Below are 26231 nucleotides of genomic sequence, written 5' to 3' on the forward strand. Positions count from 1 at the left end.
TCTGTACTAGTGTTATTAATTTAACCACATTGGCAACTAATTATTTCAAAGACAAGTCTGAGGTTTTGAGTTTCTAATCAATAAAAGGATCATTGGGCTGCCCTGGTGGTGCAGTGGTTGAGAGTCCGCCTGCTGATGCAGGGGACACGGGTTCGTGCCCCGGTCCGGGAAGATCCCACATGCTGTGGAGCGGCTGGGCCCGTGAGCCATGGCCGCTGAGCCTGTGCGTCCGGAGCCTGTGCTCCGCAACGGGAGAGGCCACAACAGTGAGAGGCCCGCGTACCGCAAAAATAAATAAATAAAATAAAAGGATCATTTAGGCCTATTAAATAAATAAAACACATACCTGTTTTGAGGAAGGCTTGAGATTTTAACAGTAAAACTGTGAACTTTCTATCTCAGAAGTGTGAATGCCAATAACCTCACCAATAAACATTGAGTGGAATATCCAAAGCATGCTCTCAGTGTATAGAATACTGTATCCTTGTACAGAGAAGTTAATGAAGGAAGAAATACAAGGTATTTGGAGAGAGAGAAGCATCCTGGTGTGGTCCCACCCACACAGGAGAACATTTACAATTTATGCTGTTCCGCAATGAAAGTGATGCATCCAGTATGGTGTTTTGTAAGATGTGAGATACGGTGGATTATTTCATCATCTTCAAAGTGTGCTTTAAGTGTCTTCTGGAGCTAAGAGTGTCACTCATATATGGGTTTAGGCAAAGGGCATTAAACAAGTTCTGTGACTATGCTTCATTGGCATTGCCAGAGTGGGTTGAGGGTGTTTAAAGGTATGTCCTCTAACCTTGGTGAGTTCCAACTGTGTGTGGTGGCATCCTGACGATTCCACGGGCACCTTGGGCACTCTATTCCTTACACACCCTCTGTGACTTTTGCTCCTACACGGTGGGAAGCAGAGGACCACAGAATTTGCCGAATGAATTCCCCATTAGTGATAGGCTTGTAATCAATAATAACTGTGGTTAAATTATGAAAGTTGACCCCCAAAAGACTTCTGCTGAGGGCAAAGGTTTCAAGTGTTCCAGTGTGCCTAATTTTTCCAAATGTCTTCACTGTAATGAACTAATGGAACTCCTTGCCAGTAGCTTTATGGGAATTGAGTGGGTTATTGACTTTTTCTTTCTAGTTTTTGCTTTACTTTCTAGAAATGACTGTAACAGTCAAATCCTATCTAATTATTTTTAAATTCTTTGTGAGCTTGGTCGTCTTTCCTTCCCTCCTTCCTTCCTGACTACCTTCTTCCTTTTCTTCCATTCTCTCTCTCTCTCTTTCTCTCTCAACCTGAATCAAAGGATTACTTGCCTGTTATGAAGCATTGGCAAAATGGCTTAAGTAAGCCAGTAATATCCCTAGTGTAAATTTCTACTCTTAATGATATGGCCCTATAACTAATGTTTTTGCTAGCATGATGGGGACATACAGGCAATACATGGTAAATAATAACAAAGATAACAGTGCCAATCGTGATAATGAATCTAACAAAACCCAATGGTACACTTGGATTCAAAATCAAGCATTCCATAGATAACTACAGTGGGGACATGGAAGCCCTCTGTAAACGTGAAAGCTCTGGAAAACAGTAAGCTTTATGATTCTCCCTCAGCATTCTCACTGAGTAATGTCATTGGTATGTTAATTTACCAACCACACATGGAAATTAAAGATTAGATTTTCTCAGAATATATTTGAATAGTTATAATTATTTTTTTTCTTTCAGAGGCTCTAGAGTTGCAAGGGAACCAAGAAACCAAGAAGACACCTGTCACTTATCACCTATCATCATAGTTGTGTACTATTCAACACATGAATTCATTCTAAAATATTGGGGAGAGAACACATTTAAGATGATTGTGGAATTATTTCAAATTCTGAATGTTACATACATGAAAATAATTCTCAGATATTTCTTTGGGCTTACCAAAAGAAAAATGACATTTGTAAAGTTCCTGAAAAAAAGCATAGATCTCATTAATGGCACATTTTAAGTGTTGTCACAAATTCCCTCTGAGGATCACAGGCAATGAAGATATTTTAAAGCCTTACTCAGCTAAGGAAGACCTGGGAAGGATACTGACAAAATACACAGTTCGTACAAGAAAACTGGGGACGCAGCTGACTCTGCTGATAGTGGGAATATTGCCCAAGTAGCACCAAATGTGAGTTAGTGATAGTTTTTGAAAGCTCAAAAGCACTTTTTCCCTCCAGTAGCTTTCTGACATTTGATTAGTCTACCACACCCTGAAAACAGACATTTGGCTCCCAGTGTGTTTTCAAACCACAGGACAGCATTAACTATAATTTATATTTCAGACAGTGTTCCTAAAATATGGTCACATCTGCATATGCCTCAAAGCCTTTTTTTTCAGCTTTTAAAAATAGCTCACCAAATTTGGTGCACTATTTTATGCGATGATCAATTATACTCAAGCCGCTAAAGAATTTCCTAGGTTCAGAGACAATCACACCAGCACATAGGCTAATTTGACAATATGAACTCTGGTATTATGGAAAATGAGTCCCTAGGAGCACTTCTTCAGTGTGCTGAGTGAGACCATATTTCCAGTCTTCCAATGACAGCAACCATAAAGCTAATATCTTGAGTACTGTGCTAAGTGCTTTACAATGCCCTGTGAGGTGTCGACTACGTCTAGCCTTATTTTACGCACAGGTGAAAGAAATGGAGCTGTAGGCTTGTCCATGGTTAGAGACCTAGTAAGTGATAAAGTCTGTCCTCACGCCCCGTTCTCTATGACCCAGAATCTGGGCTTCTCATCCCTCAGCTCCATCTTGCCTCAGAACCAGAACTGTTCAATCTGCTCAAGCAATCAGTGCTTTCAGAGAGGGGCATGAGTAGATTATAAAGACTGCCTTTATGCCCACTTGCTTTCCAGCTCCCCTAGTCTTTTGCATGGCTCAAGAAGAGAAAGTTCCCAGAAAAACACACACATACAACTCTCCTCTTTGTCAGCAAAAAGCAGGCCCCCAAGAGAACTCTGCCAAAGGGAAGCGGAAGACCATAAGATTACCCCTGCCAGACCGTGAGTGATGGGCTAGCCAACAAAGACAGAAAGAAGTACTGTGCTTGGCAAGCGATGTCTATAAAAGGCCAGTCTTTTCTCACACATCTGAGGAGCAACAGAAGTGACAAGAAAGGGAAGAGGCAGGAGGAGAAAAACAGAGGGAGGGAGACATTCGGAGGCTGACATCAGCAGTCGCGGTGTCGACCTTGCTGGCTGTTTTCAGAAGCAGCGACATACAATCAGCTGAAAACAGCAGAGAAACAAATCACTCGAGACAGAAGACAGAACAGCTTTGCTGCCGTGGGCCACAGCCAGCCACCTGTCTCTCGTTTCAGTAGCCCTTTGGGATCTGGGGCAGGGAACTCCACCCCGGGTGTAATGAGGGCAGGCAGCTGCCTCTGCTCAGTGGTCCCTGAGTGCATCAGTGTGCTTGGCCAGTCAGATCACCAGCACCGATGAACTGACGCTGGACGTGGGGTCCTCGAGATGCATTCCGGCTATTCCTGTGCCATCCCCACCCGTCCCCACAGCACAGCCTATAACTGATTTCCACACAGTCCCGTCCTGCAGAGGCAGCACTAAGGAGAGGGAGACAGGGGGCTCTGCATTTTTTGATACGGATAAATGATGTTTTCTCAATCCTTGATCCCCTATCTGTCCAGACTGCTGCCCTTACATCTCTCCCATATAGAAAACCCGGAGATGCCACTGTCGTCACCCTATGACTTAACACAAACTGTTCCCAGTTTCTGTTTAAAGATGCCAGGAAAGTGTCCGCAACGTTTCACAAAAGAGACGTCCATTAAGGAAAATTTAATTAAAAAAATTTTATGGCTAAAAAATTTTATGGCTACACATTAAAACGGCTGGTCCACTATTAGAGGGAAAATCCCAGCTGTCCAGCTCATTGCCCGAAGACAGCTGTGGTTTTATTTTAGATACTCTATTACTCTATGTGGTTCAAATGACATTTTAAGTTCCACCATAACAATAAAAGTTCTGGGTTTCCGAAGGGTGATAAAAGGAAGGGCTATGGTGATAATGCTTTTAGTGGAGTTAGAGCAGCAGATGGAAACAGAAAGCACCCATCGGTCCTCATGACTAACTGGATTCACCAAGACCAGGGTGCACTCCGCTGATCACCCTCTTCTTCTCGCACGGCTTGGTCCATCCCTGCAGGCAAGAATGCAAGGCGCCATCAACACGCGCCTCCCAGACTTTGGGCTCCTCCAGTGCCAGCTTTTCCATGAGGCACTCTGTGACCCTTTTAGCTGGAAGTAACTTTGCCCTCCTCACAATTCTAACGACATGGCCACCTTCTCCTGGAAACTCACTTTCTACCTGTGCTGGAGTCATCTGTGGGTGTGACTGATCTCATCCACAGGACTGTAAGCCCCAGAATCCCGAGTCACCTTTGTGTCCCCCTCCCCCTGCCCCTGTGCCCAGCACTCTGCTCCTAGCAGGTGTGCATTAGGTAGGTGCTGGCTGACTGGTGAACGGATTAGGTCAATCCCCGTATGCCTTCTCTCTGCATTGTACTAACAGCCAGAGGCAGTAGGGGGCCACGGTCCACATTCTGGGTTCTGAAGCCAGGTTGCCAGGACTGGAATTCTGGATCCTTGGACCAGTTCTTAATGTCATGGTGCCATGGTTTCCTCATCTCTAGAATGTGCATAATAGTAATAATGACCTTGCAGAATTGTTGTGAGGAATAGAGGAGCTGATCCCTGTAACACAGTTTGTATAGTGCTGCCTCAAAGAAAGTATCCCCGAACGTCAGCTATTGCTGTTATGAAGCCAGGGCTTGGTCACAAGGATGCTCATTCTGCGTTGCTCCTGGGTAACTACAGAATCACATGTCGCAGCACTTCTAGATTTTAATTCAGATAAAAAATGGTGACTCCAGGGCTTCCCTGGTGGCGCAGTGGTGCAGAGTCTGCCTGCCGATGCAGGGGACATGGGTTCGTGCCCCGGTTTGGGAAGATCCCACATGCCGCGGAGCGAATGGGCCCGTGAGCCATGGCCGCTGAGCCTGCGCGTCCGGAGCCTGTGCTCCGCAACGGGAGAGGCCACAACAGTGAGAGGCCCGCGTACCACAAGAAAAAAAAAATGGTGACTCCAGAAGAATTTTTCACTTAGGCCTAACTTACCTTGGATGAAAATGCTTATGGATTTAAACCCATTTCCCAGGTTGTTGCGGCTAAATGTATAAGATTAGCATCCACATGGTACAACCTTCAGGGAACTTTCTGGGTAAAAAAACAGCATCTTTAATACACCCACACTTGTCTCCCGCACATTTTAGGAATGACTACATATGTTACCATGAAACACACACACAGTCCAGTGGCCCTTTACAAAAGTCAAAAGCAAAAAACTTGATCACAGACACTAAGGGACAGGAGCCTGGAAACTGATGAGCTAGAGAAAGTCGTCTAAGTAAAACTCGCCCTGAGTGAGCACTTTGTGAGTCATGCATGACACGGGTCACTGTGGGTGTCTCCCGAGGAAAACCCAGGGCTCTCTTGATCACCTGCAGTTCAGTGCGAAGGCTCCACAGGGCTGGGGTTGGTGTGGTGCCCCTCAGGGGCTTGTATTCATTCTAAGATGAAACTGAGAGGGTCTTCCAGTTAGGCCCACCACCCCAAAACAGCAACGGCCTCTCTGGAAGAAGCGGTAAGATCCCCAGCCTTGGTTTGCTGTCCAAGCCAACAGACTGGGGCTCTCTGAACATTCAGTCCCTGGGCACTCTTCTTTCCTAACTCCTGGTTCAGATTCCAACTTCGAGACATGCAATTTTCTTTAACAAAGAATCTGCTGTGCCTCTCCTTGATGCAATTGCTCTTCTGTGTCACGTCGGGAACACTCAGAGGGACGTGGCCCTGACACAGCACCAGTGAGGTCAGGCCGGCCAACTTCATTGTAAGGCACAGCCCTCACAGGCCCTTTCTGGCTTGGACCCTGTTGTCGCAGCTCAGCCTCCATGTCACAGGCACCTTCAGAGTGACAGGTGGGTAAGTCACAAACGCAGGGGAGAAAGGTTTATATTCCGGCCACATCACTGCCCTGGCTTTGGGGAAGGAAGAAGTGGGTATGTGGATCTAAATGCGTTTTGAGGAGCTGCAGGTGGGTAGCAGAGGAGGGAACCTTAAGGAAGAAGATAGAGTTGGGGTTTCCTTCAACTTTGGAGAGATCTGTTAAGCTTCCCTGGGGAAATGTTTCTCTTTTCATGCTGCCCAGCTCCCCATGCTCACAGCAGAGTCCCCTGGGCCCTGGGTGCTGCTGTGTGCTGGGCACAGATTAAGGACGGTGACTCCGCTGCTCAGGGCTCAGCACTGCCGTCTTGCTACAGGTCTTGCTGAGGTCTCGTGCCCCAGTTAGCAACTAGTTTCTTGCCTTGTTTCTAGTAACCATGAACTGGGCACTGGCCCTGTCTGAAGCTTCCCTGCCACCAAGCTTTGGCCCCAAATCTTGTAAGCTCTGTTGTCTTAGTTCTTCATTTTGAAACTCTCCCTTGGCTCTCCTACTGGAATCCCACTCTTTTAGAAATGGGATCTCCTTTTGTTCTTCAGGGACTAAAGCCTGTTCCAAGCCTGCTGGGGACATCTGCCACTTCCTGGGCTGCTCACCAGTCCCCAGCTCCCCCGAGGCTGTGTCCACTCACTCTTGCCCAATACTGAAGCTCCCTGATGCTGACTGCCTGACCCCAACAGAGAACCAATGGTCAGACCTCACTTCTCCCTCCACCCCAATGCCAGGCCAACATGGCACACTGCCCACCCACTACCCACTGGTAGCCACCCTGAGGCTATTGGCCACGTATGTGGCCCTCTCCGGATGGTCTACTTCTTGCTTCCTTCGGCTGGCCGCTGCCCGTCTATGTCTATCCAGCCTGCTCTCACGTGTTGTTGCCCTGCTCCAAGGGGGCAATAGATGGGGTACCAGGTGTCTCCAGGAAGATCAGTCCTCCTGCCGATAGGGCCCCAGACTTGCAACCAATTGCTTCTACTGTGTGATGACCAAAGTCTGTACAGCTGTTCAGTTAGATAGTTTGCTTCAGAAGTTAAGACAAATCTTGTTTGTTTTCTGGAAAGTACAGATTCCATTTCCCAATTCAAAAATACATTTGCCTCTGCATGGTTGTTCCGGCCACTCTGTCTAAAATTTCAACCCCCATCCTTTGTACTCCCCATCCCTTTTTCCTTATTTTTTCTTAGCACTTTTTACTAACATACTGCATATTTTACTTAATTATCTTGCTTCCCGTTTATCCCTTCTGGTAGAACATAAGCCCCAGGAGGGCAGGGATTTTTATTTATTTATTATGTCTGTACCCAGAGCAATTCCTGGTCCAGAGAAATCACTCAGTGAGTATCGGTGATGTCAAGGAGGGAGTGAGTGGTGAATGAAGGGACGTGCCTGCTTCTCCCCGGCCGGACTACTGGCCATCCAAGGCTGCGGGCGGGCGTACATCTGCCTGTCCCAGCCTGGGAGCCGGGCTTGCGGGCCTTCTGCTTCCCCCGGTGCGCAGCGCTCACCTTTAGCTTGTGCTCGTGCTCCTTGTTGACACGGGCGAGCAGCTGGGCTTTCCTCCTGTTGAGGGCGTCAATGAGGGCGTCACACTGAGCTACCAGGCAGGCCTCGAACTCCACACTGTTCTCCTGCGTGACAGAGCACAGCTCTCAGTCGCGAGGCGCCTGGGCACCTGGGGCTGCCAGAGACAGCAGAACCCCTGTCCACTTGTGGGGTGGAAATCCCTGCTGAAGGGAAGGAAGAGGAGCCCCGTCCACAGTGCACATTTGCTTTTCATAAATAACGGAATAAATTTTGTTCCACAGTGGTAGTGTTTCACGTTAAATTTAGATTCAAAGGAATAAATGTTACTTCATACATTTATTCTTATCAGAAGGAAATCATCTCCACAGTTTGACTTATATCAAGTAAAATAAAGTTTTAGTTTGTAGAGTTGAACATGAATCCTTTTGAGGGCTGGCACGCGCCCAGCTGTGCATGGTGGAAGGTGGCATTCAGAAAGGCTGGTTGCTGGGGGAATGGGGTATTGTTGAGGCATGAGGGAGAAAGAATCATCGAATCCAGGGGGACAAAGAAGAAAGCGGATGGCAATCGTCTTCGATATTGAACAATAATCCAATGACAACAGAATAATCATGGGCAAAAGCACTTGCTCCTCTCATTAAAAAAGCAAGTCATGAGTGCATGTAGGCAGTGAAGAATAACTGGTATACTTAACAGGCATCAGCCTGCTGTAAAAATCAGATGTGAACCAACCAGCTTGTGGGGAACAGTAAGCATGTTCGAAATGGATTATAGCTTTCCCATGACGTTTAAATTGAACGTTGGATCTAAAATTTTTTACGTGATTTAAATCTGCACATGCTACAGACATTTCTTTTAAGCAATTCTCTCCCTAAATTAAAGGTAACCCTTTCAATAGTTAAATATGTAATTTTGATTCTCAAACCATAATCTGGAAAACAATTGTAATTTACAGCAAATGAAAGCTGAATACTCGTCACATATACAGTAACAGTATTGAAAAAATAGCAGTCAACTGAGTAAACGGAGTAAAATTTGGGGGGCTGGAAAGGAAGGAACAGCTTAGCCTATCAAATTTTAATTTATTCCCAAAGTCATCAAGAACTGTGTCTCTTAATATAAGGATCTATGGACAGGTATTAAGCCACTGTCTCAAATGCAAGGTCTTATACACGCCTGTATAAGGTGTGCATTTGTAATTGCTTCAGCAATGACTTCTACATGTTAGGTTTTGGTTTTCGTGGCAATTGCTTTCGAGCTCTCACAGAACTCTCCTGGAAAACATCATTGAAGAGTTCTCTATGTCCCAAGCAGGGTAGTATTGGTAGGGAGTGGGGAGCTGTCTTCATACAGGCTCTGATTTAAAGCAGAAAGAAAGCTTTGCTCTGATGAAGAGGTGAGGTGCAGAGGCAAGCCTGGGGCTGCACACTTTATGCCAGCAAAAGCAAAGAAAGGACCAACGCTACTACTTTGGAAAACAGGAGGAAGTGTACAACTGTTAGGTTGTTAGGGAATCAAAAGTTTTAACATGGGCCTGCACGCCAGCTAAAGGCAAAGAAATCAGTGTGAGATGCTCTGGAAGCCAGGCTTACATTTAAAAAGCCATTTCTGCCTTGACACAGGTTAAATATTAACTCAGAACGCCAATCTATTGGAGGCCAGAGCTAAGGTTATTTCTGTGAGGCAAACCTCAAAACATAAGAACAGTAAACAGTGAAGAAGGTCATTATTCTAGCATCTCATGCAATTTCTGGCTTCTCCCCTTCAGCTATAGTAGAGAGCTTACAAGCTCTCAAATGTCAGCTGATCCATTGGTCACTGTGCAAATTCTAGTTGCCAGGGGATCACGGTTGAAAAACATTTAAGTATCTAAGTAGAGGAGAAGCATTATTATGGGATAGGAAGGAAGGAAAGAAGGATGAAAAAAAGAAAATGTGACCTGTTTGCTACCGTTAGATAAGATATAATGATTGCAAGGTGCTTTGGGAACCTATAGAATTACAAAAACTTAACAATAATGACTGCATTCACAAAGAAATAGGTATCTTTCTTTGCACAGCAGCAGAGAATTAGGAGCTCAGTGTGGAAGATGGGAACCAGTTGGAAAACGGGGTTGTGTCTTTGGCCTGTTGGGGAAACGTAACCACCTTGAGAAGGGGTATATTTGAAGTTGGCCTGTATGTGTGTTCGTATGTATTAGAAGAGAAAGATCAGGAAAAAAATACATAGGAAATTTCCCACAAAACAGAAAATAAAAGAGACAGACAACCCCTCCCTGCCCACCCCGCAGTTACATCTTAACCCGCGGGGCGTGCTTTCCGCCTCCGGTGCTGCCAATACCTGGATCTGCTGGACCATGTTGCGCAGCTGCACCAGGAACTCCTTGGCTTCCTTGGCCCTGTCCGACAGCCCGTTCAGCGCCTGGGAAAGCTGGCTCTGCAGAGACGAAGAAGGAAACCATGGAGCTCTCATCATAGGAGGCAGCCACAAGGCCGCACAGGGTGGTTTTCATCCAAGACCCAGGAGACCTCGCCCTCCTCAGATTCCTCTTGTCTGAGCTGGGCCACTGAGCCAACATCTGTACTTGAGGATGCTGGTAATAACGGCATCCTGACTCCTTCCAGAGGCCCCTGAGGACTGTCTCCTCTGACAAGGTGAAAACTTCTGGCCATCGCAGTCAAAGGCCCTTCCCAGCTGATATCTGCCTGGAAGTTCCTCATCTCATTAATTACTTAATTCAGCAATAATTTATTTAATCAAAAAAAAACCAGTGAGTCAGATGATCTGATACTTATCAATATTTTTTAGCTCCATGTGCTACTCATCTGGAATTAGGGCAGAAAGAATGAAGACAGTTAAGAACACGATGAGGGGAGAAAGGGTGAGAGCTTGTGCCATGCTCTGGGGTCACTTAAATGTAACGACAGATACAGAGGGCAGGATGATGTCCTTCCTCATCAGCGTCTTCGTCCTTCTCTCAAGTACAGCCCTGTTGCCCCAGCTCCTCTCCACACTAGCCTCCTAAAGCAAGGTGCACTCTCTTCTGACTTTCCACACCACCCCGTCCACATGCGGATGCAGTTCTGCTGGGGGGGCCCAGGTGTCCAGGTAAGTACTTGCTGCTGGCGGGTGGCACTTGGTCTCTGGGAGGATGCACTGAATTCATTACCGGTTTCCTGAGCCTAAATAATAGTGGTTCTGAAACATCCTCCACACAGGCTCCCAATCTCTGTTGCTGATTGACGAGACCTAAGTGGAAGTTGGATGGGGGCTGGAGGGGTCTGAGAAAGATTCTGCTTTTCTGCTAACATGGGACCATTGTGGCTGGTGCAACCTTTTCCCTTTGGCTGCTGACTTTATGGCAGATGCCTTGTGACTCTCAAGAAGAGAAGGCCAACGTGGTAAGGGAGGACGGTGAAAGGAGAAAGTTGCCTGGGTTCCAATGGCATCTTTGAGCATCTGAACCGGCACTTGAAGTCTCCTACCACCAAACTTCTTGTTATGGTGGGGGGAAAATTACCTCCGAGTTTAATCCCTGTACTGGAGTTTACCGTTACTTGCAGCCATTACCACTGTACTTGGTACAAAAGTCCTGCTCCTGGCAGACTGGGCAAGTCCTTCCATCCCTCCTATAAATTACAGAGACACGCTGCCTTTCCCCACAACACTTTCTTTGAACACTGAAGCCCTTTCTCCTCCTTGCCAACACAGTGCCTCATCCACTCTGTCCTTTCAGCTAAAGGGCAGAATCTTAAAATTATATCTCTTGGTCCTATGGATGTTTTTCACTTATATTTGCATTATTACATATGCAGTCAGGCACTGAATCTCTTTAAAAGTATGCATGCCACGGGCCTGGTGCAAGCACTGTGGGAGGCAGTAAGAGCACAGACTTCGGAAGGGTTCAGATTCTGGCTCTGTCCCTTTCTAAACGTGACCTTGAGAAAGTGACCTCTGCCTGAGTTACTCCAATGGAAAAAGTGGGAATAATAATATTTTGTAGTTGGGTTACTGTGAAAGCTTAAGGCATTCATCAGCCTGAAGGCTCCTGCTAATAAAGGATAGTGGTTAGGGGAACTATTCCAAATTCTTAAATGCTGTCAGTTACCAGCTGTTCATATCTTACACATAGTTTGACCTCATCCATAAATGAGAAGAACACTACGATTCCTGGGTGCTGTGGGCACGGCATGAGATACTGTATCTAAAGTCCAGAACCCTGCTGGCACATGGTGCATGCTAATAAATGTCGGCTGTTATTAACTCTTACTCACCTCTTCCTTCCTGCCCACAAACACCTGTGAACTGACTGGGGTGGGATTCACAGGGCAGGTTCCTGGCACAGGAGGATACCCTTCATCACTTGTACTTTGATCGAGGTACTCAAACTCTGGGAGTCTAAACCGATGCAGCCCAGAAAGAAAAAGTAAAAAGTGATCCTACAGTGAGTTGCTGAAAGGGCTACTCAGTGATTTATTACTGGGTCCCAGCTGCACTATAACTTGGGTGAAAAGTTGTCTCAAGAACTTTTTCAGGAGCCCAGGGGATGAAAAAGGTAAAGAGAGTCTTATTTGGAAGAGTGAGCAATAGAATGAGAATCATATTCTAAAGGAAAAAGTTTGTTCTTGTGACTTTAGAACTCATATTCTCTCTTCTTCTAAATGAGTCAGAGTTGGCTGGGCTACCACAGTTTTCTTCCCCCTTTTATTGTAACCCATGCCTTAGTAACCACATTTGGAGGTTTGAGTAGAGAAGTCAAATTCATTCAGCTGCACAGAACTGGAGCTACCTGATTTCTTACAGCCCAGCCTTGCAACTAAATGTGTGTGTATATAATGTAAGTCAGAACTGACACCCAATAAGCATTGTTGACCAGGTGCTGCTATATACTTAGAAGAAGATTATACTATAGTAGAAAAAGAGTGCTGGCCTCAACCATTCCCTGGATTTTATACAGTAAAGCAGTACATAAACTGCAAAACTCAATTTATTTGTGGATTTCCTCCCTTTGTGTCTATGTTCAGGCCTTCTACCTGGCTAATGATTGTTCTGGTATTTGATAAACAACTGCATTATAAGATAAAGATCTAGAAACCTTTCTCTTAAGATTTGCCACCTTGTGGAAACAGAGCAGGAGACAATGAAAAATCCTGGAAACTCTCTATCACTAGACAATGCTCTTCTTGTAAGGATTTATATGTGCGTTGCTTTTATAGGACAGTCTTTTGATTACAGTTATAAGCCACATCTGATGTAGAAGAACATTATTTTTGATTGATTTTGTTTCCCAGAAGCATTTAAATTCCTGCTCTATGCTAACAGAGATGTTCTGTATTCAGGACCACAGAGCAGCCCTGTAAATTTACACCAGAACACTGAAGATGAAAATACGTAGTATGTGTTTTCATTTTGGCATCTTTGGCTGTACCTGTAGCCATCAGAAGCTGTTTATAATGCCTAAGCAATGACATCCTGATCTCTTGGATATTTGTTTTCCAATTTACTTTTGAAAAGATGTCATGATCAGAAAGTGAATGGGAGTGGGAAAATGATGTAGCCAAAGAAGCACTGACAAATTTCCAGTCCAGAGCTCAGAGAATGCTCGGAATAACCAAGATCGCCCAGAAAGATGGCAAGTTGTTTGGAGCTTGAAGGAGAGAAACAAAGAACTCCACCTCCTCCCTTCCTTCTCCCGGGCTTTTTCCCCTCCAGCTTCTACCCTGGCTGGCTCCCCTAGCCTCGCAAAGGAGTGTATGTTATAAGAGGTCAGAGCTCAGTCTGGGAGCCCCTGTGGAGGATGTTTCAGAACCACTATTATTTAGGTTCAGGAAACCGGTAACGGATTCAGTGCATCCTCCTAGATACCAAGCTTTCCCAGACAGAAAGTCCGTCTTCTTTCCTTTCCCTGCCGTGAACATTATTCTTCTGTCATTTCCCCCCCTCAATTTACTACAAATACTGGATGGAGACAAATTGGAACAAATGAAAGGAAGCTTCCTTGCTGTCTGGGATCTGAAGTTATGAGCACGAGATGGGTCAAAAAGGGTCAACCAAGATTTGGTACAAAATAGGTGAGGCGGCAAATGTGCAAAGGCACCTTGATGGCCCCAAAACGACCTTGCTGCCACCCTGGGCAGCTCTGACATAGTGCACCCCGCTTGGGACTGTGGCCCACGCCACCTCTTTGCCAGATACCAAGGTCACCACAAAACACAGGAGAAAAGTGAGGATCGATGCAATGCGATTCAGGAGGACCCGCCCCCCGCCGCACCCCCCCCCCCGCACCGGGAGAATAACAATTTTTATTGAAGAAATACTGATTTTTGATTCTCACTACATTACTGACATTATATAATTAAAAGGTAAAAACAAGAAATTCAAATGGTGTCAACATATTGGTCATTTCTTATGAGCCACGAACTCTGACGGGTGCTTTTATCAGGTGTCCTATTTAACCCCAATCACCTCCCTGCCATTTTGCAGAGCTTCAAAGGTGTGGATACTTCTGAGTTAAGGCTTTACCACTCACTGGTTCAAGGAAGAGCCAGAACACAAACCCTAGTCTGATTCCAAAGCTGTGCTCTTTGCTCCAGCCTCCTGAGAAGAGAGTTCTTTCCCCACCCACAGAGGAAGAAACAAAAACAACCCATGGTGAGAGTATGTAAAACGAAAGAATGTGAGTTGAGGAGGGGATTATGATTATTAGGGAATTTGATTATGCTTAACAGTCAGCTTACATGTAAACCACAGCAAGACTAGCTACCCTATGAAATGGTCAACTTTTTTCCTTCCTAAAGCATTTTTAGTGACTTTAAAAAGGACCCCTGTCAAAGAGAGGGGTCTCATGGGAGAGGGCCAGAAGCTTTAGTTTGGGGTCCAATGCTGGCTTTATCACCAACCGACCTGAAATCTCAGGCAGGGACTGGGCTGAGTGTGGAATGAGATCAAGGAAGAGAAAAGTGAGTAGAACCTGGGGAACCTCCAAGCTGAGCTACCCAAGGGGCCTGATTCTCCTTCCACTTAGAACTTCAGTTCCTGCCTGTACCTTTCCTCCCCCCACGAAGGGCTCTTTCCTCTGGTCTGTTGGTGGGAGATCCTGGATCTATCCCAGCCCCAGCTCACGGTAGTTAGATGAGTGGGAGGCCTCAGAGGCTGGCCTGCTTGGAGCTGCCACCCTGTCTCTTACTTAACAGCAGGGCTGGGGCAGCGAACAGGCTGCAATCTACAAACTGAGTAGCTGGGCCTGGGAACTGAAACACACAGTCCAGGGGCAAGTGTGTGTGTGTGAGTGTATGTGAGTGTGAGAACATGTGTGTGCGAGGCTGTGTATGTGAGTGTGTATGCATATGTGTGTGTGAAAGCCTACGTGTGATTGTATGTAAATGTGAGTGTATATGTGAGTGTGAATGTGAGTATAGAGTGTGTGAGAGTATGTGACTGTGTGTGTATGAGCTATCTCATCAGTGGTGTATGGGGAGGCCCTTAGCTTTGGATGAGGCTTGTATCACAGTGGTCTTAAGGGTAGGGCACTGGTCCACTAAACTGCTGCTTATTGCTAATTGGTTGCAACAAAGAGTCTCTCCTTGACCAAACTCTATCTAGCCAGGCTCCTCTGAGCCCTCTTGTTTACTTTATAGGACTCAATTTTGGCCTACAAAGACCTGAACAAACACTAACATACTTTCTAATAGCTCAAGACTGCATCCCTAGGATGACCCTAGTCTCCCTTAAAGTGTCTGTCTGTCTATGTTTTCCTCTATGAATTTTATAGTATCTGGCCTTACATTTAGGTCTTTAATCCATTTTGAGTTTATTTTTGTATATGGTGTTAGATAATGTTCTAATTTCATCCTTTTACATGTATCTGTCTAGTCTTCCCAGCACCATGTATTGAAGAGACTGTCTTTTCTCCATTGTATACTCTTGCCTTCTTTGCAGGTGGATGTGGGTTTCAATCCTAGCCTTTTACTAGCTGTGTGGCCCTGGACATATCACCTAACCACAGTGCATTCTCTGGTGCTCTGCCCAGGTTCCCTTTCCAGGCTGCTGCATCCTTCTTCCAGCTGGGACTATCTGCTGTTGATAAATTACGCTAGGAATTGCTCTTGGCCATAGCAAACTGGGTTGCTCAAGGCTATGCCTCCTTTCAGGGATGTCCCATGGATAGGGACCAGCTGGGACCCCCTTACCTTGTTTTGAGAATAATCCTGAAGGGTCATCCCAGCTCCAGAACTCCCTGCAGGATTGGCTGAGGCTCCTGCAGGTCAACTCCTCCCTCTGCTCAATCCTGGCCTTCTCACTTCCTTGGAGGTGGATCTATGGAGACCACTGAGCAGCTAACCATCCCTATTCAACTCTCTGAATCTGTGTCCAGGGGACCCTATCTAAAAACACAATTTTCTAGGCTTCAGTTTCCTCATCTGCAACACGTGGATAATCACAGTACCTGTATCATAGTACTGTGGTGAGGATTATGTACTATATAAAGTTCTATACAACACATGGCATATTATAAGCATTTAATAAATAGTATTGTTTTTACTATGAGAATTATGTTAAAATACACATACATAAATCATTAAAACACTTTGTCATACCACATGTCCCAATGTGGGGTTTGGTCAATTACAATTATCTAGACAGTTGGGTATATTGTAGTATTTACAATTGTTTGTTCCCTCCCCATCTTTGCCACAGGACTTGGAGGACCTCCTGTAGATGGAGCATGTGTTCCTGCCCCATTGTCACCCTTGGCCATGTGGTTTGCTTTCGCTTAAAGAGGCCTTGTGATTTTCTACCAGCTCTTTTGCTCTTTGTCACACAGATCCAGGGGTGTATTGATAAACTGGCCCTCAAAAATCAAAACCAAGAAACAAACAAATTTTGATTTGCAGTGTTTGCCAATTCCCATGGTGTAAATACATAGTTAATTTTAGGCCACCAACATGGCATCACTGAACAGAGTTGGGGAGAGATGTGCACCATCAACTCTTTTGAGCTGTGGGCTTGTATAAGTCAGGTCAGCATGCCACAGGGCATATCCCACATGGTGGCTGTGGCCCTTAGAAAGAAGACATGTATAATGGAACTTCAGACTACTTCCTATGATATAATATGAGCAAGAAATAAACCTTTGGTTTATAAGCCACTGAGATTTTGGGGGTTGTTTGTTACTTCAGCAAAACTGACTAATACAGATAGCAATTATAACTTTCCCTTCATGATTTATTAATTTAATCAACCTTCCATTTTTACCATGGACCAGGCATAGTGATTCATGCCAGGAAAACAATAATAAAGACAGTAGACATAATCTCTTGCCTCAAGGAACCATCATTGCATTGAAACTTCCACCATTCTGAGCTTAATAATGTCCCCTTTAAAAGTTCTCTCCCATAGGCTCTCTAATAAAGCAGAAGAAAGCTGGAATATTCTAACAACTAACAACAGAAATGTAGCTTCTCCACTTCTCAGGGAAAATGAGAAGTATCTGCTTTCCTAGTAAGACATAGCCAGTTCTGGCCAGAGTTTGATTCCAGAGGTTCTCTGCACAGCCTTTATCCACCAAACTTCAGATCTTTCTCTGTCTTAGACAGAAAACACTCAAAATGGAGATGCAAATCAACACTGAAGGTTTTTTCAGCAATGAAATAGAGGAGCCACTATTTACCTCATCGCAAAGCAAAATAACTGTTGCCTCACCCCAGTGTTCATAGTTTCTTGGTGGAAATTGATTTTCAATGTCTCTATGGCTTTTGCTTAGAGTGCTGCAAGCTGTGAAAGAATTCATGCAGAAACTGTTGTGATTGAAGGCTTGAAACTTTAATAAAGTAGCAGGCACACAGGCTGTAAGGTCAACACCACTCTTCCCAAGGCAGAGCTCGCCTTTCTGTGGATATTCTAAGCCACCACATGTGTGTTGTTAGGCAGTTACTAAGTATTTACAGCCGAGAATCAGAAATATGCCTTCCTTGGGCTAAGCCTTCGTGCAAATATTGGATTTTACATCCTGGAGATGGAGTACAGGATAGATCTCCTTTGTGTGTGTGTTGCCTTTTCTCCTAGGAGAATTCTAGGGCCCCAACCAGCAGGCTCTGAGTGATTTTCCAGAAAGCTATTTTCTCTGTGGATCCCCCTGGCTGCCTTCATGTCCGCACTGGTCCATCATGTTCTTCCAGGTGATATTACAGCATTCTGCTTTGTCTGCTACTACCAGGGAATTGTTTTAAGACAAGCAAAACAGATTTAAGATCTACAAATTTTCAGTTCTTAATAGTATTTAAATACCTCAGATAGAAACTCTCAGTTCTAAAATAAGTACTTTTCACTAAATAGTTTAAAACATGATCTTAGAAATATACATGAAAAGGTAAAAAAGCACTGAACTATTTTTCATATAGAAACACTTTGTGCTTTTTCAGAGACTCAAGTTTTAAGTGCTCAAAACAGGAATGACTTCTTACTCACCCCTTCAAATTTCCAGTGAGGAGAATTGGCAAGAGCAAGACTTTTTATTTGTTTTAAGAAAAAACTTTTCCCACCTTATTTCAAAGGCAGAATATGCTCATTTCAGAAAAATCAGAGAATAAAGAGACTTAGAAGGAAAAAAGAAAACCCTCAATCTCACCAGAGACATACTACTAATAGCCTTGATAATGAACCCTTGATGTTTATCTTTTGAAATTTTGTATACACTTATAGTCAATTACATATGTCTCCATATAGTGTATATCAACAAAATTGGGATCAAGTCATATACTTATTGATGTCTTGAAATATGATCTTTTCGTTTAATATGCTATAAATATTTTTCCATCTGACTAAGTACACTGACTACCTATCTGACTATATAATAGCTATATAACACTTTGATAACATTTACTACATGGCAGACACTTCTCACAAAGCTTTACACATATTAACTCATCTTTTTTCACAAAATAACCCAGCAGAGGTGGTTACTATTATTATTCATATTTTTTATAGGTGAGAGATTGAAGGCAAGGGAGGTTAAGTGGTCCAAAGTCATACAGTTGTTAAGAAGCAGAGCAGAGATTCAAACCTAGGAAGTCTGTGGCCAGAATCTGTGCTATTCACCGATAAACTGTAGGGTAACCCACTGTGCAGGTGCATCATAATTTAGTTAAGTAATCTCCTATTTTAGGATATTTAGTTTGTTTCCATCTTGTTGCAAAGAGCCAAAATGAAATTCATGTAGGAAGTATTTGGACACATTCTTGACTATTTCCAAAAGTGAAATTGCTTGATCAGCAAACTTTCATAGTTAGAAGGTTTTAAAAATCATGTTATCAAAATGTCCCTCTAGGTAATCATCTAATTTACACTCCTGCTGAAGGTAATATATAGGCAAGTATTATTGTCTGTATATCTCACTCTAAATATTATAATTTGTATCTATCTTTGTAATCTGATAGGCAAAGAATGGAACCTCATTTTTAAAATTTGCATTTTAAAATTACCAGCGTGGGTGGGTGGGTTTTTTTCAAAAGCTTCTTATTGATCTTTTCCTAGTTAAGGTATAAGTTCTCACTGGTATTATTTGTGAAGCCCTTAGAAGAGGTCCTTGTCCATGGGGTGCTACCTAAGTGTTTAATTACAGAAGCTAGTTTCTTCCCACTGCTGATGACTAGACAAGGCTGGCCTCACCACACGTGTTTGCTTACCTTAGGGGCCCAAAAATGGAAAGAGATCTGGAAAATTCAGGTTGCCTGTTGGAGAGGAAGTGAAGTCGTAGGTTGCTAGTTTTAGTAGATTATGGTCAGAATGTCTGGTTCACAAAATCTCTACTCTTTTGAATTTATAATCATTATTTTGTGGACAGATACAAATACATGATAGCTTCTGGTAAACATGTAACAGGCATAAGAGATGAATATCCTCTCTTCTTACAGGACAGGATAGGTATAATATAAAGATGATATGTATAATATAAACCTTTGTAACATATTTGTAAACATACTTGAACTTATTAATTGGGTTATTAAGATACTTTATATTTTTGTTCATTATCTGTCTACTTGACATAATTTTCTAAAACAAATAGATATCAAATTTCCCACAAGGATCATGTTCTCCTTTATTTTTAGGAGTTTTTCCTTTCTGTATCTGTGGCTTTCTTCTTTGTTATATCTTCTTTATACCTTTTAACACTAGATCTTATCCTTCTATGTTTCACTTAGTTCTTTTGGCCTTGAATTCAATTTCATATGATACTACTATATATTTACCCTCCTGTCTCTCGTGTAAAATTTTGCTCATCTTTCATTTTAAAACTACTTTTGTTTTTAACTCAATCTGACTTTTTTTATTACCGTAGGGAAATTTGGGCTATTTACACTTATTATATTAATTGATATAGTTGACTGTATTCCATCAATATTGTTTACATTTCTCTTTGTTATAATCCATTTTTCCTTTTTAAAAAATGTGTGGCTTTATCAGATTTCTTTTAATATCTTAATCGCACTCACCAATTAATTTGGATGTTTTGCTATGTTTTTCCATTTGCAAGCTGCTACTTTCCCATCTTCATCACATGTAAACCTACATTTGTCCATTACTGAGTCAAAATTAACTAATAACTTTGACTCTCCTTTCCCACTACAGTACCCCAAATGCTTCACTTAATGTATCTCTCAGAAGTTAAAAAATACCGTTCTAAATAATCCTTGGATCAAACTGGAAACTGAAACTGAATTTATAATTTATCTAGATATTAATGAGGAGAAATAATTTGTGAAAATATATTACAGTCAAAAATATGATTATTTGGGTGAGGTAGGAAACCCACACACTCCTTATAACATTGTTCCTACTAGAAATATTGTTCTTAGATGGAACTTGGAAAACCAGCAATATTTTTTTCCCTTCTCCCTATCCTGTACCTCCTAGACCCGGAATAGAATCCTTCCCAACTCTAATATACTTTCAAAGGTAAATCACAATGGTGGCCAGATCATAAAAGAAAGAAGAGGCTTTTTTGCACTTAAGTGCTTACATCAGGATGGCTCTGGCAGACTCTTCTTATGTTCTGAACATTCAATAATTTCAGTGTCTTTTTTTCCAGTATTAAGTTATGAGTTGCATGGCAAGATACAGTGGTCTCTAACTCTTTTAAAAATATTTTTCATAACATCAAAGAATAGCTCACAGCTAAGCAATCCTGTAAGTGAGATTAAAGTCACAAGTTTCCTTTAAACTTTACTGGGAAACAAATACAAGAGGTGTCATACCATCTATTCTTCAGCTTTTGTGACACCTTGGGAGGAATAAAAGCCACACTTGTGGAATCTACACCATTAAGCAGCATTAATGAATGTTCCCTCCAAGGGAGCACCTGTGCCTTAGTAGTGTCACTGAGAGCAGGGCTCAGCCACCAGAATCAGGGTGACCAGGTTCAATCCCTGGGTGTCGATTCTATTTCTCGATGTAGTATGCAGAATAATGCCCCTTCCCCAAATGTTCATGCCCTAATCCTTGGAACCTGTGTCATCTTACCTCACATGGCAAAAAAAACTCTGTAGATGTGATTAAGGTTATGGACCTTGGTTTGGGGAGATCATCCTGGATTATCTTGAGCCCATTCTAATCACATCAGTCCTTAAAAGTAGAGGACCTTCTGGGCTACAGTCAATGAGAGAGAGGTGTGACGAGAGAAGAAGGATCAGGAAGAAGCCACATTGCAGGCTCTGAAGCTGGCCATGAGCCAACAGACACAGGTGGCCTCTAGAAAATGAAAAAGGCAAGGAAACTGATTCTCCCCAGAGTATCCAGAAGGGACTCAGCCCTGTGTGTTGGACTTTTAACCTACAGAACTATAAGATTAAAAAATCTGCATTGTTTTAAGTCATGAAGGGTTGTGGTAATAGAAACCTAACACACCTGAGAAGGCAGTCAGTTAGAAGCTGGAGGCTCACTCCCTTGGGCAATGGCCAGATTGCTTCATCTTATATATTGTAAATGTATTTAGAATATGCGTCCTCTGTTCTCCCTTTGACATTGGACTAGCTTCCAAAGAAAAGTAGAATGACCACAAAGAATTTGGCCCAGTGAAATCTGCGGACACATTTCAAGGTGAAGGAACCATAATTGGCTATTCAGCCCTTTCCATACACATGTGAAGTATCTGAGGCACCTGACCTCCTCGTAAACTAGAAATTCTGGGAGACTGAGCTGCCTCAATAGCCCTGTGGCTAATCACCAAGGGCGAAGCTTCCCCATGAGGCTGGAGTCAGCTATTGAATTTCAGCTCTTTTAAAACAGGGACCGGAAACAGATTTTTGGTCTCTTCAGAGCAAGTGGCTATTTGTTCAAGCCTAAACTGACGTGTGTTTTGGATACCAGTGTTCCTTTCCACTTGAACCTGTTATGACCATCAGTTTATATATACCCTGAAATCTCAGCTCACTTGAAATTTTACTTATCTTGGAAAAGCTACATTTTTCAAAGTCATGGGGTCATTGGGAGGCTGGGAAGTGTTAATCACAATATCTGAATTTTTATTCTGACCTCAGGACCCTCCTATAACATTGAGGCAGATATTAGCACAGCTTCTTTAAAAAGCTTCTTTAGAAAAAAGGGCACACACAGAGAGACCACTACACACCCACTAGACTGACAACACTGAGTGCTGGTGCAGATGGAGAGCCTCACAGAGGCTAATGAGAGTTAAAATGGCAAAACCACTTGAGAAAACTGACACTTTCTAGGCAAGTTAAGTATACAGCTACCCTACATGACAGCATATGTCCACAAAAGACTTAGATAAAATGTTCATAGCAGCTTTATTTATAATAGCCCCAAGCTGGAAACTGCCCGGATGTCTATCAATAGTAACATGGATAAATAAATTCTGTATATTCATACAAGAGAATACTGCTTAGCAATGAACACATTCAAGATAATGATATATGCGCAGCATAAATGAGTTTTAAAACATTATGTTGATCAAAAGAAGTGAGACACAAAAATATATCTATTGTATTGATGTAAAGTTTAAGAAAAGGCAGAACTAATCCATGATAATGGAAGTCAGGAAAATGGTGAAAGTGTTATGTGTAGGGATATGTTCTACATCTTGATCTGGGTGGTAGAAACATATATATAAGTGTAAAAGTTTGTATATATATAAAAATTCATCGAGCTGTAAATTTAAGGTTTGTATATTTTACTGGAGATACTTTACGCTTTTTATTTTAAAATGAACATTTTTTTTCCCAAGGATAAATACTCCTTGTATATAATTAATCTTTGTTTACTAAGACCCCATGCTGTGGGGTTAGTATTTTTTCAGATGACTTTGTTTGTCTTTCAACTGAATCTCTGAATTTAAACAGATACCCACAAAACCCTCAAGGATCTTATAGTTGACTACTAGAAATATTTCACTCAATTTTCTGTAATACTTGATATTGGGAGCTATTGCTGCCTTGGATGAAGACCGTCATCTCTCAACCCTTCCTCTGACCGTGTTGTCACTTCACTTCTGTTGCAGATACCCAGCAGCACCTGAAATCTGGCCACATGGCATCCGCTAACTCTGATCTGTGTGCCCTCTCACAATGACGCCATTGTAATTTAAAAGATGTGTCTGGTTTGATAAATAACAAGGTCCTACTGTACAGCACAGGGAACTAGATTCAGTATCCTCTGATAAATCATAATGGAAAAGAATATACAAAGGAATGCATATATATGTATAACGATCACTTTGTTGTACAGCAGAAATTAACACAACATTGTAAATCAATTATACTTCAATAAAAAATAAAATAAAGGATGTGTCTGGTTGAAGGTCCTTTAGGAGGAAATGTATGCCTAATCTGAAAAGTGGTAATTTCTCAGAGGGAGGAGGAATGATTGGGCCCATGGAGCACGAAATGGGATGGCTCACACCACCTCTACTAGTACCTCCACCTACCCTTAGAAATGTCCCGTCCTTTAGGAAGGCACGAATACCATAAGGCTCGAAATACACATGTCCTTTCTGGTCAACTCATGATGCCATAAGTTTGTAGGAAGAAGAACTTGTGTGCAGACGTGCTTGGTTTGACTATGAGTTTGAGATGCATGCGATCCTTTCATATTCATGATAAATCCACATATTACTTCTCTGACAGTCCTAACATTTAACTTATAAAGCCTAAATATAAGGACACTGAATTATCCTTAACATAACTCTCTCTCTCACTACCATGGCTTCAATTATTCTGAGAACAAATTAAAACACAATCTTATTATTCTAATAAATGATCCTCTTCATTGACAAAAGAGAAACTCTTTGGGTTATCTTAAATAGCTTCTAAAACATACTTCGATTTTTCTTCCCCCCAGCATTGAAAGGTTTGTTAGGATCCAGTATTTACAGGTCAATTTTCCATCCAAAGTAAGATTAGTAGTGATCATCAATATTGTTCAGAAAAATGGATTTAAGCTATGTCTGATTTCTTTTTACCCTTCCCCTCTGCGTCTTTGTCAATCCATCTCCAGGCAAGTGAATTGCAGCTCCTGCCTAGTGAAATGGGAATGGTTTCCATGACAACAGCTTTTCGCTCTGCTAGTTAGAATCTAAGATTTGACTCCCGCAGAAATAAATCTCACCATGGGAATTGGTTGATTTTGTAAACGACTAAATAACTGTGCAATCATTTCCAAAGAAAAGCCTGTTAAAAGCTTGCATGAGCAAGGGTGGGTTATGTGAGGTGACATCACGCAGACAGAGCAATGTGCAGAGAAAGGCCTGTTTGGAGCTGCAGCTCGCTGCGTTCTGCACCCGCCAAGTGTGGGCTGCACAGCCTAGACCTCCTGTGAATTTCAATGATGTTTTCATCCGAGGTAGAGGGAATAGATTTTAGAGCACCTCACAGCAAATGACAAGTGCTCACCCCCAAATGTCTTTCCTCTTATTTCCAGAAACTATTAGTTCTTGAAAGGACGAGATTCCCGGAGCTGTTCTTAAGTATGATATGAATTTAGTTGCTTATTATCTCTGTTAAAATAAGGTGCTGCTATTGTCCAAGAATACTCTTTTCTCTTTACCATCATTTCCCCTTCTTAGTAATGTTATTTTATCAATTAAAAATAATTTAAAATATATTATTTATTCTATATGTTAAGATATGTAGGAACATTTTCAGGTTTTTTATTTTCATTTCAAAACCTATTGTTCAGAGTTTCAAATAATGTTTTATAAACATATTTTCCTAATAACATTTATACAACTCATAATGGTTAATTCTGATTTGTAAGAAAAAAATTGCCATCAATCTAGCAGTAGATAATTAACAAAGCGAATTCCATTAATTCCATTCCTGAATCCATTAAGCCACATTTCCTTCTGAACCGTGGGACTCACTGCTGGAGCAGGAAGTTCTGTTGGAGTGAGGTGGTGTCCTCAGCAGAGAACTGAGAAGGGAATGAGTATGCAGCTTTGAATAAGGATGCTGATTATTCAAGACTGTGATGAGGACCCTCTGCAAAGTGTGAACCTGATACCTAAATCAACCCCTCCCTCCCCAGCCTAAGCTGCATTATGCTAAGCGGGTTTTAAATTTCACTGCAAGTATTACACAGCAATTCCTCAGTATCCCACCTGTCATTCTCCCCACCCAGCAGAAGATAATTATGGCCAAATCTGGTAAAGTCTGCCTCTCTGTGTTGTGCACTTTCCTTGTCCTCTCAGCCTGCCCCTGATGTCAATTCTTCTCCTTCCTCTCATAGCTTAGAGAGGATAGGATACCAGTCACTTAAGAATGATCGAATGATCGACCAAATACGCCATTATCCTGTCATTGAAATTCATTCACATTAAAATTTTATCTAAACCAAAGAGTTCCCTTTTAAATCTTTTATTTCTAGTTGTCAAATGAAAGACTTTGTAGTTAAGGGAATTTTTGGTAATGTTGAGAAAACTGGGAAGAATTTTGATGAGGAAAGGGGACCTTAAAGTTACATTAGTTTTACAAATGTGCTGGCCACAAAGGCAAACCTGAAATGATCTTTTTAGGATAAAGTTCCTCTCCTCCCATCCCTCCCATTGGGCATCTTCCTCCTTAGGGTAAGAGCAGCCCTCTGAGGCCTTTGGGGGCCTGGTCCAATTGGCAGGTGTGGGTGGAGGAACTGGTGTCCCTTCATCGTGAGCCTTTCCCAGGAGCTGAGCCAAGCCTGCTCTGCTACAGACCTGCCTGCTTCTTCTAGACTTGGCCTCAACCTTCTCTGGGTGAACACAGGGCTGGCCTCCTCTTCTGCCACTTCTAATTACATATATATCACACATATATATTCCCAGCATAAAATATTAATCTCATGGTTAATAATGTTAACAGCTTAACTTGCTTATATGAGGTCCTAAAATGCATACATTATAACTCCTATAGTGTTTCTGAATTTCTGACTGAGAAATTTCTGAATTTCTGACTGAGAATGTTATTACTAGAGTAAATCAGCTTTATGGGAATTGTCTACCTGAATGTCTTATATTTAGAATATCATCTTCTGTCTATTTCTAGTTATATATTTAAGTGACAGAACTCTGGTATGCTGATGGCTAATTGATTAGAGTTAAGGAGAGGTGTTGGGGAAGGAAGAAACGAGAGTGGGTAGAATATGTGGTCT

The 26231-nt window shown here is 42.6% G+C and overlaps 1 protein-coding gene across 1 annotated transcript in view; it reads right to left on the reverse strand.

Moving 5' to 3' along the window:
• TRIM9 (tripartite motif containing 9) overlaps positions 1-26231 on the reverse strand; it is a 110900-nt gene that overhangs the window by 38667 nt on the left and 46002 nt on the right. Inside the window, exons 2-3 of the mRNA XM_027111221.1 lie at positions 9939-10034; positions 7580-7702 (exon numbers count right to left, since the gene is read on the reverse strand). Coding sequence (XP_026967022.1) covers positions 7580-7702; positions 9939-10034 — 219 coding nt within the window. The remainder of the gene's footprint in view (positions 1-7579; positions 7703-9938; positions 10035-26231) is intronic.

Source organism: Aethalodelphis obliquidens, unplaced genomic scaffold (genome assembly GCF_003676395.1).
Source record: "Aethalodelphis obliquidens isolate GAN/ISIS:26980383/991018 unplaced genomic scaffold, ASM367639v1 scaffold10, whole genome shotgun sequence".
Classification (NCBI taxonomy): Eukaryota; Metazoa; Chordata; class Mammalia; order Artiodactyla; family Delphinidae; genus Aethalodelphis; species Aethalodelphis obliquidens.